The sequence below is a fragment of the Cervus canadensis genome, chromosome 11 (genome assembly GCF_019320065.1).
Source record: "Cervus canadensis isolate Bull #8, Minnesota chromosome 11, ASM1932006v1, whole genome shotgun sequence".
Lineage (NCBI taxonomy): Eukaryota > Metazoa > Chordata > Mammalia > Artiodactyla > Cervidae > Cervus > Cervus canadensis.
Window position 1 is genome coordinate 50488377 of NC_057396.1, and position 13612 is coordinate 50501988.

The 13612-nt window shown below is 36.7% G+C and overlaps 1 protein-coding gene across 4 annotated transcripts in view; it reads left to right on the forward strand.

Annotated features, from left to right (window-relative positions):
• UVRAG (UV radiation resistance associated) overlaps window positions 1-13612 on the forward strand; it is a 314400-nt gene that overhangs the window by 146122 nt on the left and 154666 nt on the right. For all 4 annotated transcript variants that reach the window (XM_043482966.1, XM_043482964.1, XM_043482965.1 and 1 more), the window contains one exon: window positions 9187-9313. In XM_043482966.1, coding sequence (XP_043338901.1) covers window positions 9187-9313 — 127 coding nt within the window. The remainder of the gene's footprint in view (window positions 1-9186; window positions 9314-13612) is intronic.

A 13612-nucleotide genomic window follows, 5' to 3' on the forward strand; every position in this document is an offset into this window, starting at 1 on the left:
GGATAGGTACAATAGAAATAACCTGTAAATGACATTTTGAAGCAAGTTTGTTAACTTACAGGACAGCTGCCATAGATCTAAAACTTTTTTTCAGGTTGTTAACTGTTTCCACTTTTGGTGGGAAATAATAGAGATGAATAATGCCCTAAATCACTCAAGTCCCCTTTGTACTCTAAAAATTTTAAAGATCTCAAAGAATTTAGAGTATATCTATTGATAATGTGTGGGTTAACAAAAGACAGCTGAATCTGCACATTTACTTCTGCAGTCAGTCTGTTGTGATATCACAGATCTTACTCTGGAAAACTCAGCCATACAATTATGAGAAAATGAGAGTGAAAAGGGGAGATAGCAGCTTAGTAGTATTATGAAAATATTTTTGATCTCACAGACTCTGAAATGGTCTTTCAGGAACCCTCATGTTTCCTGGACCCTGCTTTGATAACTTTTGCCCAAGTCTTTTTGACTCCCAGTGTAATCTACAAGAAGAAAATTGTCTAATATGTCATTTATAGATTGGTCTGTCATTCTGAAATGAATCTTTAACATTTGCCCACCACTGTCTTTATAAAGATGCATAAAAAGGAGTGTGTGTGCTTACAAATAGATGGATATATCTCTGATTTTCAGATCAGATACAGAATATCCAATTAAAAATGATGCGTTAGTGATGCACTTATGACATCTGTTCTTAGAGTTAACAAGTAAGTAGAACACAGAAACCCATTGGAAGATACTTATGGAACATTAAGATCTTTTAGTGCTTTGGTTCATTTGAAAGGAAGCAGAATTATATTCCACTTGGGTGGAGTTTGTTTATTCATCAGAAATTAGAGCCAACAATCCTGGTTTTGAATGACTTGATATATTTCTGTAAATGGGCCAGTTTTTGCACATGGACTATGACACAAACATACTATACAAATGCCTTCCTGTATTAGTTTAGTATTTAGACTAACTTGTACCCTTAGTTCTTTGATTCTAGTAAATACAACCCATTTGAGCATGTACCCTGCAGTAAGAGCAGATTAACTCTCCTACCTATGCATATCCTTGTGTTCTCTGAAGAGTTGTTTTTCTTTTCTAGTTTGTTCCTCCACATAGGTAGAATCTAGTTTACATATTTTGTGGAAAAATTCAGGTTAAGGAAAATGAGCTCTCTTTGGAGAAAATGATAGTTCCTGAGAATTTATATATATAGTTTTTCCCTCAGTGATATGAAAACACTGATCTCTCCATTGGATTACCAAAGACACCCAGATTGTTTCTTGATTCCTCTTTCTTTTATGATAAGTGTCCTCAGTGACTTTTGGTTTTTGCTTTTACAGGGAGTTGGCAAAATGGGTTTGGTCTCCACTAGGCCCAAACCCTTAGAAAGCAGAAACCATTTCTCATTTATCTAAAAAGAAACGTGGTAGGCCCTTCATAAATATTTGATTTGTTCAGAAAAAAACTTGCATAGAAGTGTCTTGTATTTCATAAAATTTTCCAGTCAAATGTAATAATAATGATTGGAAATAAGCTTTACTGCTTGTTTTCTTGGCTTGAATGTCTTTAAGAGATGATCATACCATCTGTTTAGAATCAGTATTTCAGAGATGAGGAAGAAAGCATTTTGGGTGAGAGATGATAGCTGTAAAGTAGTTTCCACACAATTACCGAAAGTCATTTTCCATGCCCATTGCCCCAGCAAGGCCACACCAGTACTCCTCTCACTGAGCACCCACGCTTTCTCATTGTCTGGGAATCAAATGGAGACGCTGAGTTTTTTCTTTTAAAAGTTTTCCACCAGCTCATCCCAGGGCTTAGTAATCTATTCAGTTTACTTAATGAATTTTGTGTTTTCTCCCCATTAAAATTGTACCTAGTATATGTCTTGGGAAAAGGACCGTTTAGTTAAGAATTTTGTCAGAGAAAATCATGAAAACCATATTCTTGACACTGGGTAAAGACTTAAGAGGGAAGGGCACATACGTTCATAGTGTGGTGATAGTGTGTGAAGGCAAACATGTGCAGGCAGATATATGTTCATTGTGGGGATAGGATTTCACATTTTATCTGGAGGCAAATTCTGGCAGGATATTTGGATTAAAAGGGAGGCAGAGTTAAGTTTAAAGCATGATTTTATAGGTTTAAAAAGGAAATATTTTTATGGAAAGATAAATAAGCAAACTTAATTTAGCAGACTTAATTGATTCTTTGGCAGAATGTGTCTGGGATTTGTTTTATGAAATGAAGATTCAGTAAAATTGACTTTTTTGAAGTACAGTTCTATCACTTTTTTAAAAAATGAATTTTGTGTTTTAGAGTAGTTTTATATTTACAGAAAAATTGTGCAGAAAGTACCGAAAGCTCCCCACTCCCATTTCTTTTGTTGTTAACATCTTGTATTAGAGTGACACATTTGTTACTGTTGTTGAATCAGTAGTATTCACTCTGTATTGTATAATTCTGAGTTTTGACAAATGCACAATGTTTTTACCTTTACAGTGTCATACAGAATCGCTTCACTGGCCTAAAAATCTCCCACACTTCACCTATTTATCCTTTTCTCCCTCCCTCAGAACACCTGGCAACTGCTGATCTTATTACAGTTTCCACAGTTTTGCGTTTCTTCGGAATGTAACATCTGTTCAGTTCAGTTGTTCAGTCGTGTCCGACTCTTTGTGATCCCTTGGACTGCAGCACGCCAGGTTCCCTGTCCATGACCAATTCCTGAAGCTTGCTCAAACTCATGTCCATCAAGTCAGTGATGCCATCCAACCATCTTATCCTCTGTCGTCCACTTCTCCTCCTGCCTTCCATCTTTCCCAGTATCATTTTCCAGTGGGTCAGTTCTTTGGATCATGTGGCCAAAGTATTGGAGTTTCAGCTTCAGCATAACAGTCCTTCCAAAGTATGTTCAGAACTGATTTCCTTTAGGATTGACTGGTCGGATCTCCTTGCAGTCCAAGGGACTCTCAAGAGTCTTCTCCAACACCCCAGTTCAAAAGCATCAGTTCTTCAGTGCTCAGCTTTCTTTATAGTCAAACTCTCACATCCATATGTGACTACTGGAAAAACAATAGCTTTGGCTAGATGGACTTTACTGTTGGCAAAGTAATTTCTCTGCTTTCTAATATGCTGTCTAGGTTGGTCGTAACTTTTCTTCCAAGGAACAAGCGTCTTTTAATTTCATGTCTGTAGTCACCATCTGCAGTGATTTTGGAGCCCAAGAAAATAAAGTCTGTCACTGTTTTCATTGTTTCCCCATCTGTTTGCCATGAAGTGATGGGACTGGATGCCATAATCTTCATTTTTTGAATGCTGAGCTTTAACTCAACTTTTTCACTCTCCTCTTTCATCAAGGGGCTCTTTAGTTCTTCTTCATTTTCTGCCATAAGGGTGGTGTCATCTGCATATCTGAGGTTATTGATATTTCTCCCAGCAATCTTGATTCCAGCTTGTGCTTCCTCCAGCCCAGCGTTTCTCATGATGTACTCTGCATATAAATTAAATAAGCAGGATGACAATACACAGCCTTGACCTACTCCTTTTCCTATTTGGAACCAGTCTGTTGTTCCATGTCCAGTTCTAACTGTTGCTTTTTGACCTGCATACAGATTTCTCAGGAGGCAGATAAGATGGTCTGGTGTTCCCATCTCTTGAAGAATTTTCCACAGTTTGTTGTGGTCCACACAGGCAAAGGCTTTGGTGTAGTCAATAAAGCAGAAGCACATGTTTTTCTGGAATTCTGTTGCTTTTTCTATGATCTAATGGATGGAATTTGATCTCTGGTTTCATTACCTTGCTAGTGTGTGAGATGAGTGCAATTGTGCGGTAGTTTGAGCATTCTTTGGCATTGCCTTTCTTTGGGATTGGAATGAAAACTGACCTTTTTCAGTTGTATGGCCACTGCTGAGTTTTCCAAATTTTATGGCATATTGAGTTCAGCACTCAATGTAACAATGTAACATAGGAATGTAACATAGTTGGGATCATATAGCATGTAGCTTTTTCAGATTGGTTTCTTTTACTTAGCTATATGCATTTAAGGTTCCTCCATGTCTTCTCATAGCTTTTCATAGCTCATTTCTTTCTATTTTCTTTTTTTGCTGAATAATGCTCCATTGTTATTGGATATGCCACAGTTTATCTTTTAACCTTTTGAGGTATATTTTGGTTGCTTCCAAGTTTTAGCAATTTTGAATAAAGCTGCCATAGACATTTATGTGTAGGTTTCTGTGTGAGCACAAGTTTTCAGCTCATCCGGTTTAATATCTAGGAACACAGTTGTTAGATCATATAGTAAACCTATGTTTAATTTTGTGAGGAACTGCCAGATCATCTTTTAAAATAACTATACCATTTTTCATTGCCATCAGTTAACCTTGAAGGAAAGTTCCGTTGCTCCACATCCTTGTAATCATTTAGTATTGTCAGTATGTTCGATTTAAACCATTCTAATAGTTGTATAGTGGTATCTAATTGTTGTTTGAGTTACAGTTCCCTGATGACTTATTACAGTGAGAATCTTTTCATATGCTTATTTACTTTTTATGTTTTTTATATGCTCTACATTTTCTTTGATGAGGTTACAGGTCAGATTGTTTGCCTGTTTTTTAATTGGGTTGTTTATTTTTCTGTTGTTGAGTTTTTAGAGTTCTTTGCACATTTTGTATTCTGTTCCTTTATCAAATAATTGGTTTTCAAATATTTTCTCCCAGTCTGTGGCTTCTCTTTTCATTCTACTAATAGTCATTTTTGCAGAGCACAAGTTTTAATTTTAAAGAAGTCCAGCTTAGCAGTTTCTTCTTTCATGGCTCATTGTTAAGTGCTGTATGTAGAAAATCATCTCCCAGCCTAAGGCTACCTAGATTTTCTCCACTGTTATCCTTTAAAAGTTGTGTAGTTGTAGTAATTTTTATTTTACATTTAGATATGTGATTGATTTTGAGTTAATTTTTGTGAGATGTATAGGTCTGTATCTAAATTTTTTATTTTGTTTTTGTTTGTTTGTATGTGAGTGTCCAGTGGCTCCAGCACCCTTTGGTGAAAAGGCTATCCTTCCTCCATTGAATTGTTTTTATTCCTTTCCCATATTTCTGGGCTCTATATTCTGTTCTGTTGATTTGTCTGTTTCTTCTTTTGCCCATACCCAATTGTCTTGATTACTATAGCTTTATAGTAAGCCTTGACAGAAGATAGTGTCAGTCTTCCTACTTTGTGCTTCTCTAGTATTTTGTTGGTGATTCTGGGTTTTTTGCTTTTCTCTATAAACTTTACAATCAGTTTGTTGATATCCACAAAATAATTTGCCAGAATGTTGCTAAATCTATGGATCAAGTTGGGAAACATTGATATATCTTAGTAGTATCTTCCTATCCATGAACATGGATAAGTTCTCCATTTTTGGGGGTTGTCTCCTTTGACTACTTTCATTGGAGTTTTGTAGTTTTCTTCATGTAGCTCTTCTACATAATTTGTTAGATTTATACCTAAGTCTTTTATACTTTCATGCTAATATAATCAATGCTGTGTTTTTAATTTCAAATTCCCATTACCCTTTGTTGATATGTGAGAAAGCAGTTGACTTTTGTGTATTAAGCCTGTGTCATGCAACCTTGCTATTAATAATCACCTATTAGTTCTAGGAGGTTTTAGATTGGTTTTTTGGTTTCTTTTTTGTTATTGTTGAGTCTTTGGAATTTTCTGCATAGACAATCATACCGTCTGTAAACAAAGATGATTTCATTTCTTCTTTCCCAGTATATATATAATATCTTTCATATCCTCTTCTTCCCTTATTCCTTAGCTAGGACTTTGAGTACATGCTTAAGAGAGTGGTGAAAGTGGGGGGCATCCTTGTGTTGTTGTCCAGCATAGGAAGAAAGCATCTGGTTTCTCACCATTAAATATTTTGGCAAATATTAGTAGGTTTCTTGGCAAGTATTTTTTACTGAATTGATGAAGTTCTTCTTTACTTCTAGTTGAATTTTGTTGCATGCTTTTTCAGTATCTATTGATATGGTTATGTGTTTTTTTTTCTTTAGCCTGGTTGATATGATGAATCCATTAATTGATTATTGAAAGCTGAACCTTTGTCTTACATACTTGGAATACAGTTCATTTGGCCATGGTATAATTCTTTATATATATAGATGATTTGATTTGCCAATATTTTGTTGGGGATTTTGCACCTATGTTTATGAGAAATATTGGTCTGTAATTTTCCTTTCTAGTGATGTCTTTGATTTTGATGTGAGGATGATGCTGGCCTCATAGAATGAGTTAGGAAATTCTTCTGGAACTTTTGGGAGAGATTTTCAAAAAATGGTATTATGCCTTATTTAAATGTTTGGTAAAATTCATCAGCGAAACCATCAGGATTGGTGCATATGTTTTGGAAGGTTATTAATTATTGATTTAATTTCATATATATATGTATAAAATCTACCATAACTACCATAACTCACACTGGGAGAAATAGATAATCTGAATAGACATACGTATATACATATACATATGTGTGTGTGTATATATATACTATTTCTCCTACTGTGAGGGGTGTGTGTGTGTGTGTGTGTGTGTGCGCGCGCGCCTGGGTGGATTATCTATTTCTCCTACTGTGAGGGGTGTGTGTGTGTGTGTGTGTGTGTGTGTGTGTGTGTGTGTGCGCGCACGCCTGGGTGGATTATCTATTTCTTGTAGTGTGAGTTATGGTAGATTGTCTTTCACGGAGTTGATCTGTTTCTTCTAAGTTATCAAATTTATGGGCATAGAGTTGTTGATAGTATTTTAAATTTTTCTTTTAATGTCCATGAGATCATTGTGATAATCTTTCTTTCATTCCTCATATTAGTGGTTTCTGTCTTTTCTTTTGGTTAGCCTGGCCAGAATTTTATCCGTACTGACCTTTTCAAAAACATAGCTTTTGGTTTCATTTACATTGTGATTTTCTTCATGTAATTTATTCTGTTTGGAGTTCACTAACTTCTTGAATTAGTAGATTTATTTTGCTTAATTTGGAAAATTTGTAGCCATTATTTCTACAAGTACTTTTCATTTTTGCCCACTTTCTACTTTCCTCTTGGTACTTGATGATACAAATGCTAGATCTTTTGGTACCATTCCACAGATTCCTGAGGTTTTGTTCAATTTGTATCTCTGTTGTTTAAACTGGGTAGTTTCTATTGTTCTGTCTTCCAGGTTAAAGATTCTTTTCTTTGTTTCCTACATTCTTCTTTTGAGCTCATTCATTGAGTTTTTTAATTTCAGTTCTTAGGTTTTCACTTTCTTTATTGAGATTTTCTATTTTTTTGTCAAGATGTTATGTTTTTTAATTTGTTTCAAGCATGTTCTTAATTCCTTTTTTCAAATTAATTTTTTTGGAGTACAGTTTATTTACAATGTTGTGCTAGTTTCTGCTGTATAGCGTAGTGAATCAGTTATACATGTATCCACTCATTTTAAGATTGTGTTCCCTTACAGGTTCTTAATTTCTACTGAAGCATTTTTGTGATAGCTACTCTCAGATCTTTGTCAGATAATTATATTTTCTGTTTGTCTCAAGTGTTGGCACTTGTTGATTATCCTTTTTTATTTACTTTGACATCTTCGTAGTTCTTAATATCATGAGTGACTTTTCAATGAAACTTGTACATTTGGGGTATTATATTATGAATCTCTGGATCTTATTTAAATCTTCTGTTTTATATGACTTCCTCTGACTCCTCTGGTAGAGGAAGGAAGAGCAGCCATCTCATTACTGCCAGATTGGGGTAGAAGTCCAAGTTCCCCAAGGAGCTTCCATTGACACCCATGTGGCAGATGTGTGTGTGTTTGTGTGTGTGTGAGAGAGAGAGTGAGTGTGCAAAAGGAACTGATAGTGTTGATTAGGGACGGGAGTTCTAGCTGCCCATGTAGATGATAGGGTGGTTTCAATACCACTGTATAGTAGCGAAAGTTCTCTCTACTTGGCCGCCTCTGATATTACCCAGTAGGGAGGAAAACGGTTGCATTGTTTCAGCTGTAACAGGGCTCCAGGCTCCCCTTGTGGTGTGGTTTGGTTAGTCACTGTTTGGATGGGTTGAAAACACCAGGTCCCTACTTGGGTTTCTCCAAAATCTGTGGAATATTAGAGCACCTTTAGTTTAGCTTGGTAAGGATGGAAGTCTTTTTGTTTCTGTGGATTTGCTTATTTTGGAAATTTCATATAAATGGGAGTCTGTGGCCTTTTAAAACTGGCTTTTTTCAATTAGTATAATGTTTTCAGGATTCATCTATGTTGTAGCATGTATCAGTACTTCACTTGTTGTTATTGCCAAATAGTCTTCCTTTGTATATCCACCACATTTTATTTAACTAGTCATCAGACAGTGCACGTTTGGATTGATTTCATCTTTGGCTGTTATGAGTAATACTGCTCTAACAATCATATTTACATTTTGTATGGACATGTTTTTAATTCTTTTGGGTGCAACGCTGGGTCCTAAGGTAACTCTGTGTTGAACATTTTGAAAACTCTGTTTCTTTATTTTTATTGTTTTTAATTCAATTCAATATCAGTCTAATTTCTAATTCCACTAGGGTTTTTTTTAAAGTTGAGTTACTTTTTGGCTGTGGTGTATCTTCATTACTATGTGCAGGCTTTCTCTAACTGCAGCGAGCCAGGGCTACTCGCTAGTTGCGACGTGCAGGCTTCTCATTGTTGCCTTCTCTTGTTGCAGAGCACGGGCTGTAAGGCACACAGGCTGCAGTAGTTGTGGCTTGTGGGCTCCAGAGCATGGCTCAGTAGTTGTGGCACATAAACTTAGTTGCTCTGAGGCATGAAGGGACCAGAGATTGAACCAGTGTTCCCTGCATTGCAAGGTAGATTCTTAACCACTGAAACACCAAGGAAACCCCTTTTTTTATTATTAATTTGTGTCATATTGCATTATGGTGTCAGGAAAGAGGCCTGAGATATTTTATGTCTTTTAGAAAGAACTGTTCCCAGACTTTAGATTAATTTCTAATCTGTATTTTGCTTATATCTGTATTCGTTCCATTAAAATGACAGATGCTTATAATTAAATCACTTAAGAGATCTATAAGCTACATGAGTATTAAAGTGCTTTAAACCACTCACATTTGAAACATTGTACATGTTGTTATTCAGTCATAACTTTTATATTCATAAATTTACCTGTATTTTTAATTATTTAGAAAAAAGAAAGTGAGTGCCTGCAATTAAAAATTTTGGTGCTTCGAAATGAACTGGAAAGACAGAAGAAAGCTTTGGGACGGGAGGTAGTCTTTCTGCATAAAGAGCAAATTGCATTACAGGACAAAGGTGAGTGAAAATACCTTACAAACTGCCTAGCCTCCACATTCAGTGATTTTCCTTTTTCACCATGGGCTTAGATAGTCATCTTTTATAAGTTTACTAAAATAAATTTAAAAAAAATTTTGAAGTATTTTGAAATTGATACATAAAATGTACATACACACACACACTTCACATTTTCAAATTGAACGCACCTGCATAAGCAGAATCTCCCGTCAAGAAACAGGCATTATAAGGACCCCAGAACCCCAGAACCTTCATGTTCTCTTGCATTCATGGCATCTCTAGCCAGACAACGTGCTACCTTAACTCCATATACCATAGGTTGAGTTTGCCTAATTTTGAACTGTATACAATAGGAGCATATAATATGTACATTTTATGTGCTGGCTTTCATTCAACATTTTGTTTGTAAGATTCATCCCTACCTGAACATAATGTAGTCTTAGTTATTTTAACTGCTAGTTGTATTCCACTGTGGAGAAGGCAATGGCACCCCGCTCCAGTACTCTTGCCTAGAAAATCCCATGGACGGAGGAGCCTGGTAGGCTGCAGTCCATGGGGTCGTGAAGAGTCGGACATGACTGAGCGACTTCACTTTCACTTTTCACTTTCATGCATTGGAGAAGGAAATGGCAACCCACTCCACTGTTCTTGCCTGGAGACTCCCAGGGATGGAGGAGCCTGGTGGGCTGCCGTCTATGGGGTCGCATAGAGTCAGACACGACTGAAGCGACTTAGCAGCAGGAGCAGTAGCAGCGGTATTCCACTGTATAAATATGAATTTATTTAATCTTGCTTTTGGCGTTTCATTAATTTCTAGTTTGGGACTAACAAATAATGCTTCCATGAGTGGTATAGTACATGTTTCTTAAAGGACACTTTTAAAATGCACTTCTTTTGGATGTAAACCCAGGAGCAGAATTACATAGTCATAGGATACACATATCTTCAGCTTTAGTGGGTTGTGTCCAAAAGTTTTCCAAAGTAGTTTTGCCAGTTTACCTCTTCTCCATCCAGGAATGTATCCTACATCCTTGTCAGTGTTTAATACTTTCTGTTTTTGTATTTTAGCTTTCCTGGTGGGTATGTGGTAGCATCTTCTTGAAATTTTAATTTTTATTTCCCTTAAGACTAATGAAGTTGAACACTATTTTGTGTTTCTTGCTGATTGGGAATACTCCTTTTGAAGCACCTGTTAAAGTAACCCCCAACTCTGCTTTTTTAAAAATTGGTTTGTGTAATTTTTTGTGTTTTTTATAATTTTTAAAATTTATTTATACTATAAGCTAATTATATATTTATAATTCAGTTTATACTATAACCCAGTATTCTTGCCTGGAAAATCCCATGGACAGAGGAGCCTGGTGGGCTACAGTGGGTTTGCAAAGAGTCAGACACGACTGAGCGACTGAGTGCACACACATGCACACAGACATAATTAAATTGACTCTATTCTGATTATTGTATGACATAAGAAACAGCTCTGCTACTGCTAAGTCACCTCAGTCAGGTCCGACTCTGTGTGACCCCATAGACAGCAGCCCGCTAGGCTCCCCTGTCCCTGGGATTCTCCAGGCAAGAATACTGGAGTGGGTTGCCATTTCCTTCTCCAATGCATGAAAGTGAAAGTGAAGTCGCTCAGTCGTGTCCGACTCTTCGCGACCCCATGGACTGCAGCCTACCAGGCTCCTCCGTCCATGGGATTTTCCAGGCAAGAGTACTAGAGTGGGTTGCCATTGCCTTCTCTATTGAGATTTAATTAATATACCAAACAGGTCATTTGAAAGTGTATAAATTAGTGTTTTGGTGTTTATTCATAGGGTTGTGTAATGATCACAATTTGTCTCTTCTAAAAGAAAATGTGTACTCATTAAATAATTGATCCACATGCCCCCTTTCACCAATCTTAAGCAAGCACTGATTTGTTTTCTGTTTCTATAAATTTGTCTTTTCTGTACAATTTTTATAAATGGTATCATACAATGTGTTGTCTTTTGTAATCAACTTTTTTCATTTAATGTAACATTTCAAGGTTCATTCATGTTGTAGCATGCATCACTACTTCTTTTTTTAAAATAAAATTTAGTTACATGGATATACTACATATTATTTGTACATCCATCCATTGATGAAAATTTGAATTGTTTCCATTTTTTGCCCTTCTGAATCATGCTTCTGTGAACATTCATATTTAAGTTTCTGTAGGGAAGTATGTTTTTATTTCTCTTGAATATGCCTGAGAGTAGAATTGCTAGATCCTATAACTGCAATACTTCAGACTTTTACATTATTATTGTATTTGTTATGGTGATCTGTGATTAGTGATCTTTGATGTACAATTGTAATTGTTTAGGGACACCACAAATCACATCCATATAAGACAATGAACTTAATAAATGTTATGTGTGTTCTGTTTCACTGACTAGCCATTTCCCTGTCTCTCTTCCTCCCCTGAAGTCTTCCTATTCCCTGAGCCACAGTAATACTGAAATTAGGTTAGTTAATAACCTGACAGTAACCTCTAAATGTTCAAGTGAAAGGAAGAGTCATATGTCTGTCACTTTAAATCAAAAGTTAAACATGATTAAGCTTGGTGATGAAAGCATGTTGAAAGCCAAGATAGGCTGAACACTAGGCTCTTGAGCCAAACAGCCAAGCTGTGAATGCAAAGAAAAGTTCTTAAAGGAAATTAAAAGTGCTGCTTTATTGAGTACATGGATGATAAAAAGTTAAATAGCTGTATTGCTGATATAGAGAAAGTTTTAGACTAAGGTCTGCATAGAAGGTCAAATCAGTCACAAAATTCAGTTAAGCCAGAGCCTAATCCAGAGGAGGGCTCTAACTCCCTTCAATTCTGTGAGGGCTGAGAGAGGTGAGGAAGCTGCAGAAGAAATGTTTGATGCTAATAGAGATTACTCCATTAAGTTAAGGGAAGAGGCTGTCTTCGAAATAATAGAAGTGCAAGGTGATACAGCGAGTACCGATGTAGAAGCTGCAGCAACTTATCCAGAAGATTTAGTTAGATAACGAATGAAGGTGGCTACACTAAACTGCAGATTTTAGTGAAAACAAAGCATCCATATATGGGAATAAGATGCGTTCTAGGATTTTCATAGCTAAATAAGAGAAATCAATGCCTAGCTTTAAAGAACAGGCTGACTCTCTTGTTAGGAGCTAACACAGATGGTGACTTTAAGTCAAAGCCAGTGCTCATTTACCATTCTCTAAGTTCAGACTACCACACAATTGCACTCATCTCACACACTAGTAAAGTAATGCTCAAAATTCTCCAAGCCAGGCTTCAGCAATACGTGAACCGTGAACTTCCAGATGTTCAAGCTGGTTTTAGAAAAGGGAGAGGAACCAGGGATCAAATTGCCAGCATCCGCTGGATCATCGAAAAAGCAAGAGTTCCAGAAAAAACATCTATTTCTGCTTTATTGACCATGCCAAAGCCTTTGACTGTGTGGATCACAATAAACTGCGGAAAATTCTGAAAGAGATGGGCATACCAGACCACCTGACCTGCCTCTTGAGAAATCTGTATGCAGGTCAAGAAGCAACAGTTAGAACTGGACATGGAACAACAGACTGGTTCCAAATAGGAGAAGGAGTACGTCAAGGCTGTATATTGTCACCCTGCTTATTTAACTTATGCAGAGTACCTCATGAGAAACGCTGGGCTGGAAGAAGCACAAACTGGAATCAAGATTGCTGAGAGAAATATCAATAACCTCAGATATGCAGATGATACCACCCTTATGGCAGAAAATGAAGAAGAACTAAAGAGCCTCTTGATGAAAGTGAAAGAGGAGAGTGAAAAAGTTGCCTTAAAGCTCAACAATTAAAAAACAAAGATCATGGCATCCAGTCCCATCACTTCATGGCAAATAGATGGAGAAACAGTGGCAGACTTTATTTTGGGGGGGCTCCAAAATCACTGCGGATGGTGACTGCAGCCATGAAAGAAAGACACGCTTACTCCTTGGATGGAAAGTTATGACCAACCTAGACAGCATATTAAAAATCAGAGACATTACTTTGCCAACAAAGGTCTGTCTAGTCAAGGCTATGGGTTTTTCTATTAGTCATATATGGATGTGAGAGTTGGACTATAAAGAAAGCTGAGCACAGTAGAATTGATGCTTTTGAACTGTGGTGTTGGAGAAGACTCTTGAGAGTCCCTTGGACTGCAAGAAGATCCAACCAGTCCATCCTAAAGGAAATCAGTCCTGAATGTTCATTGGAGGGACTGATGCTGAAGCTGTAACTCCAATACTTTGGCCACCTGATGTGAAAAGC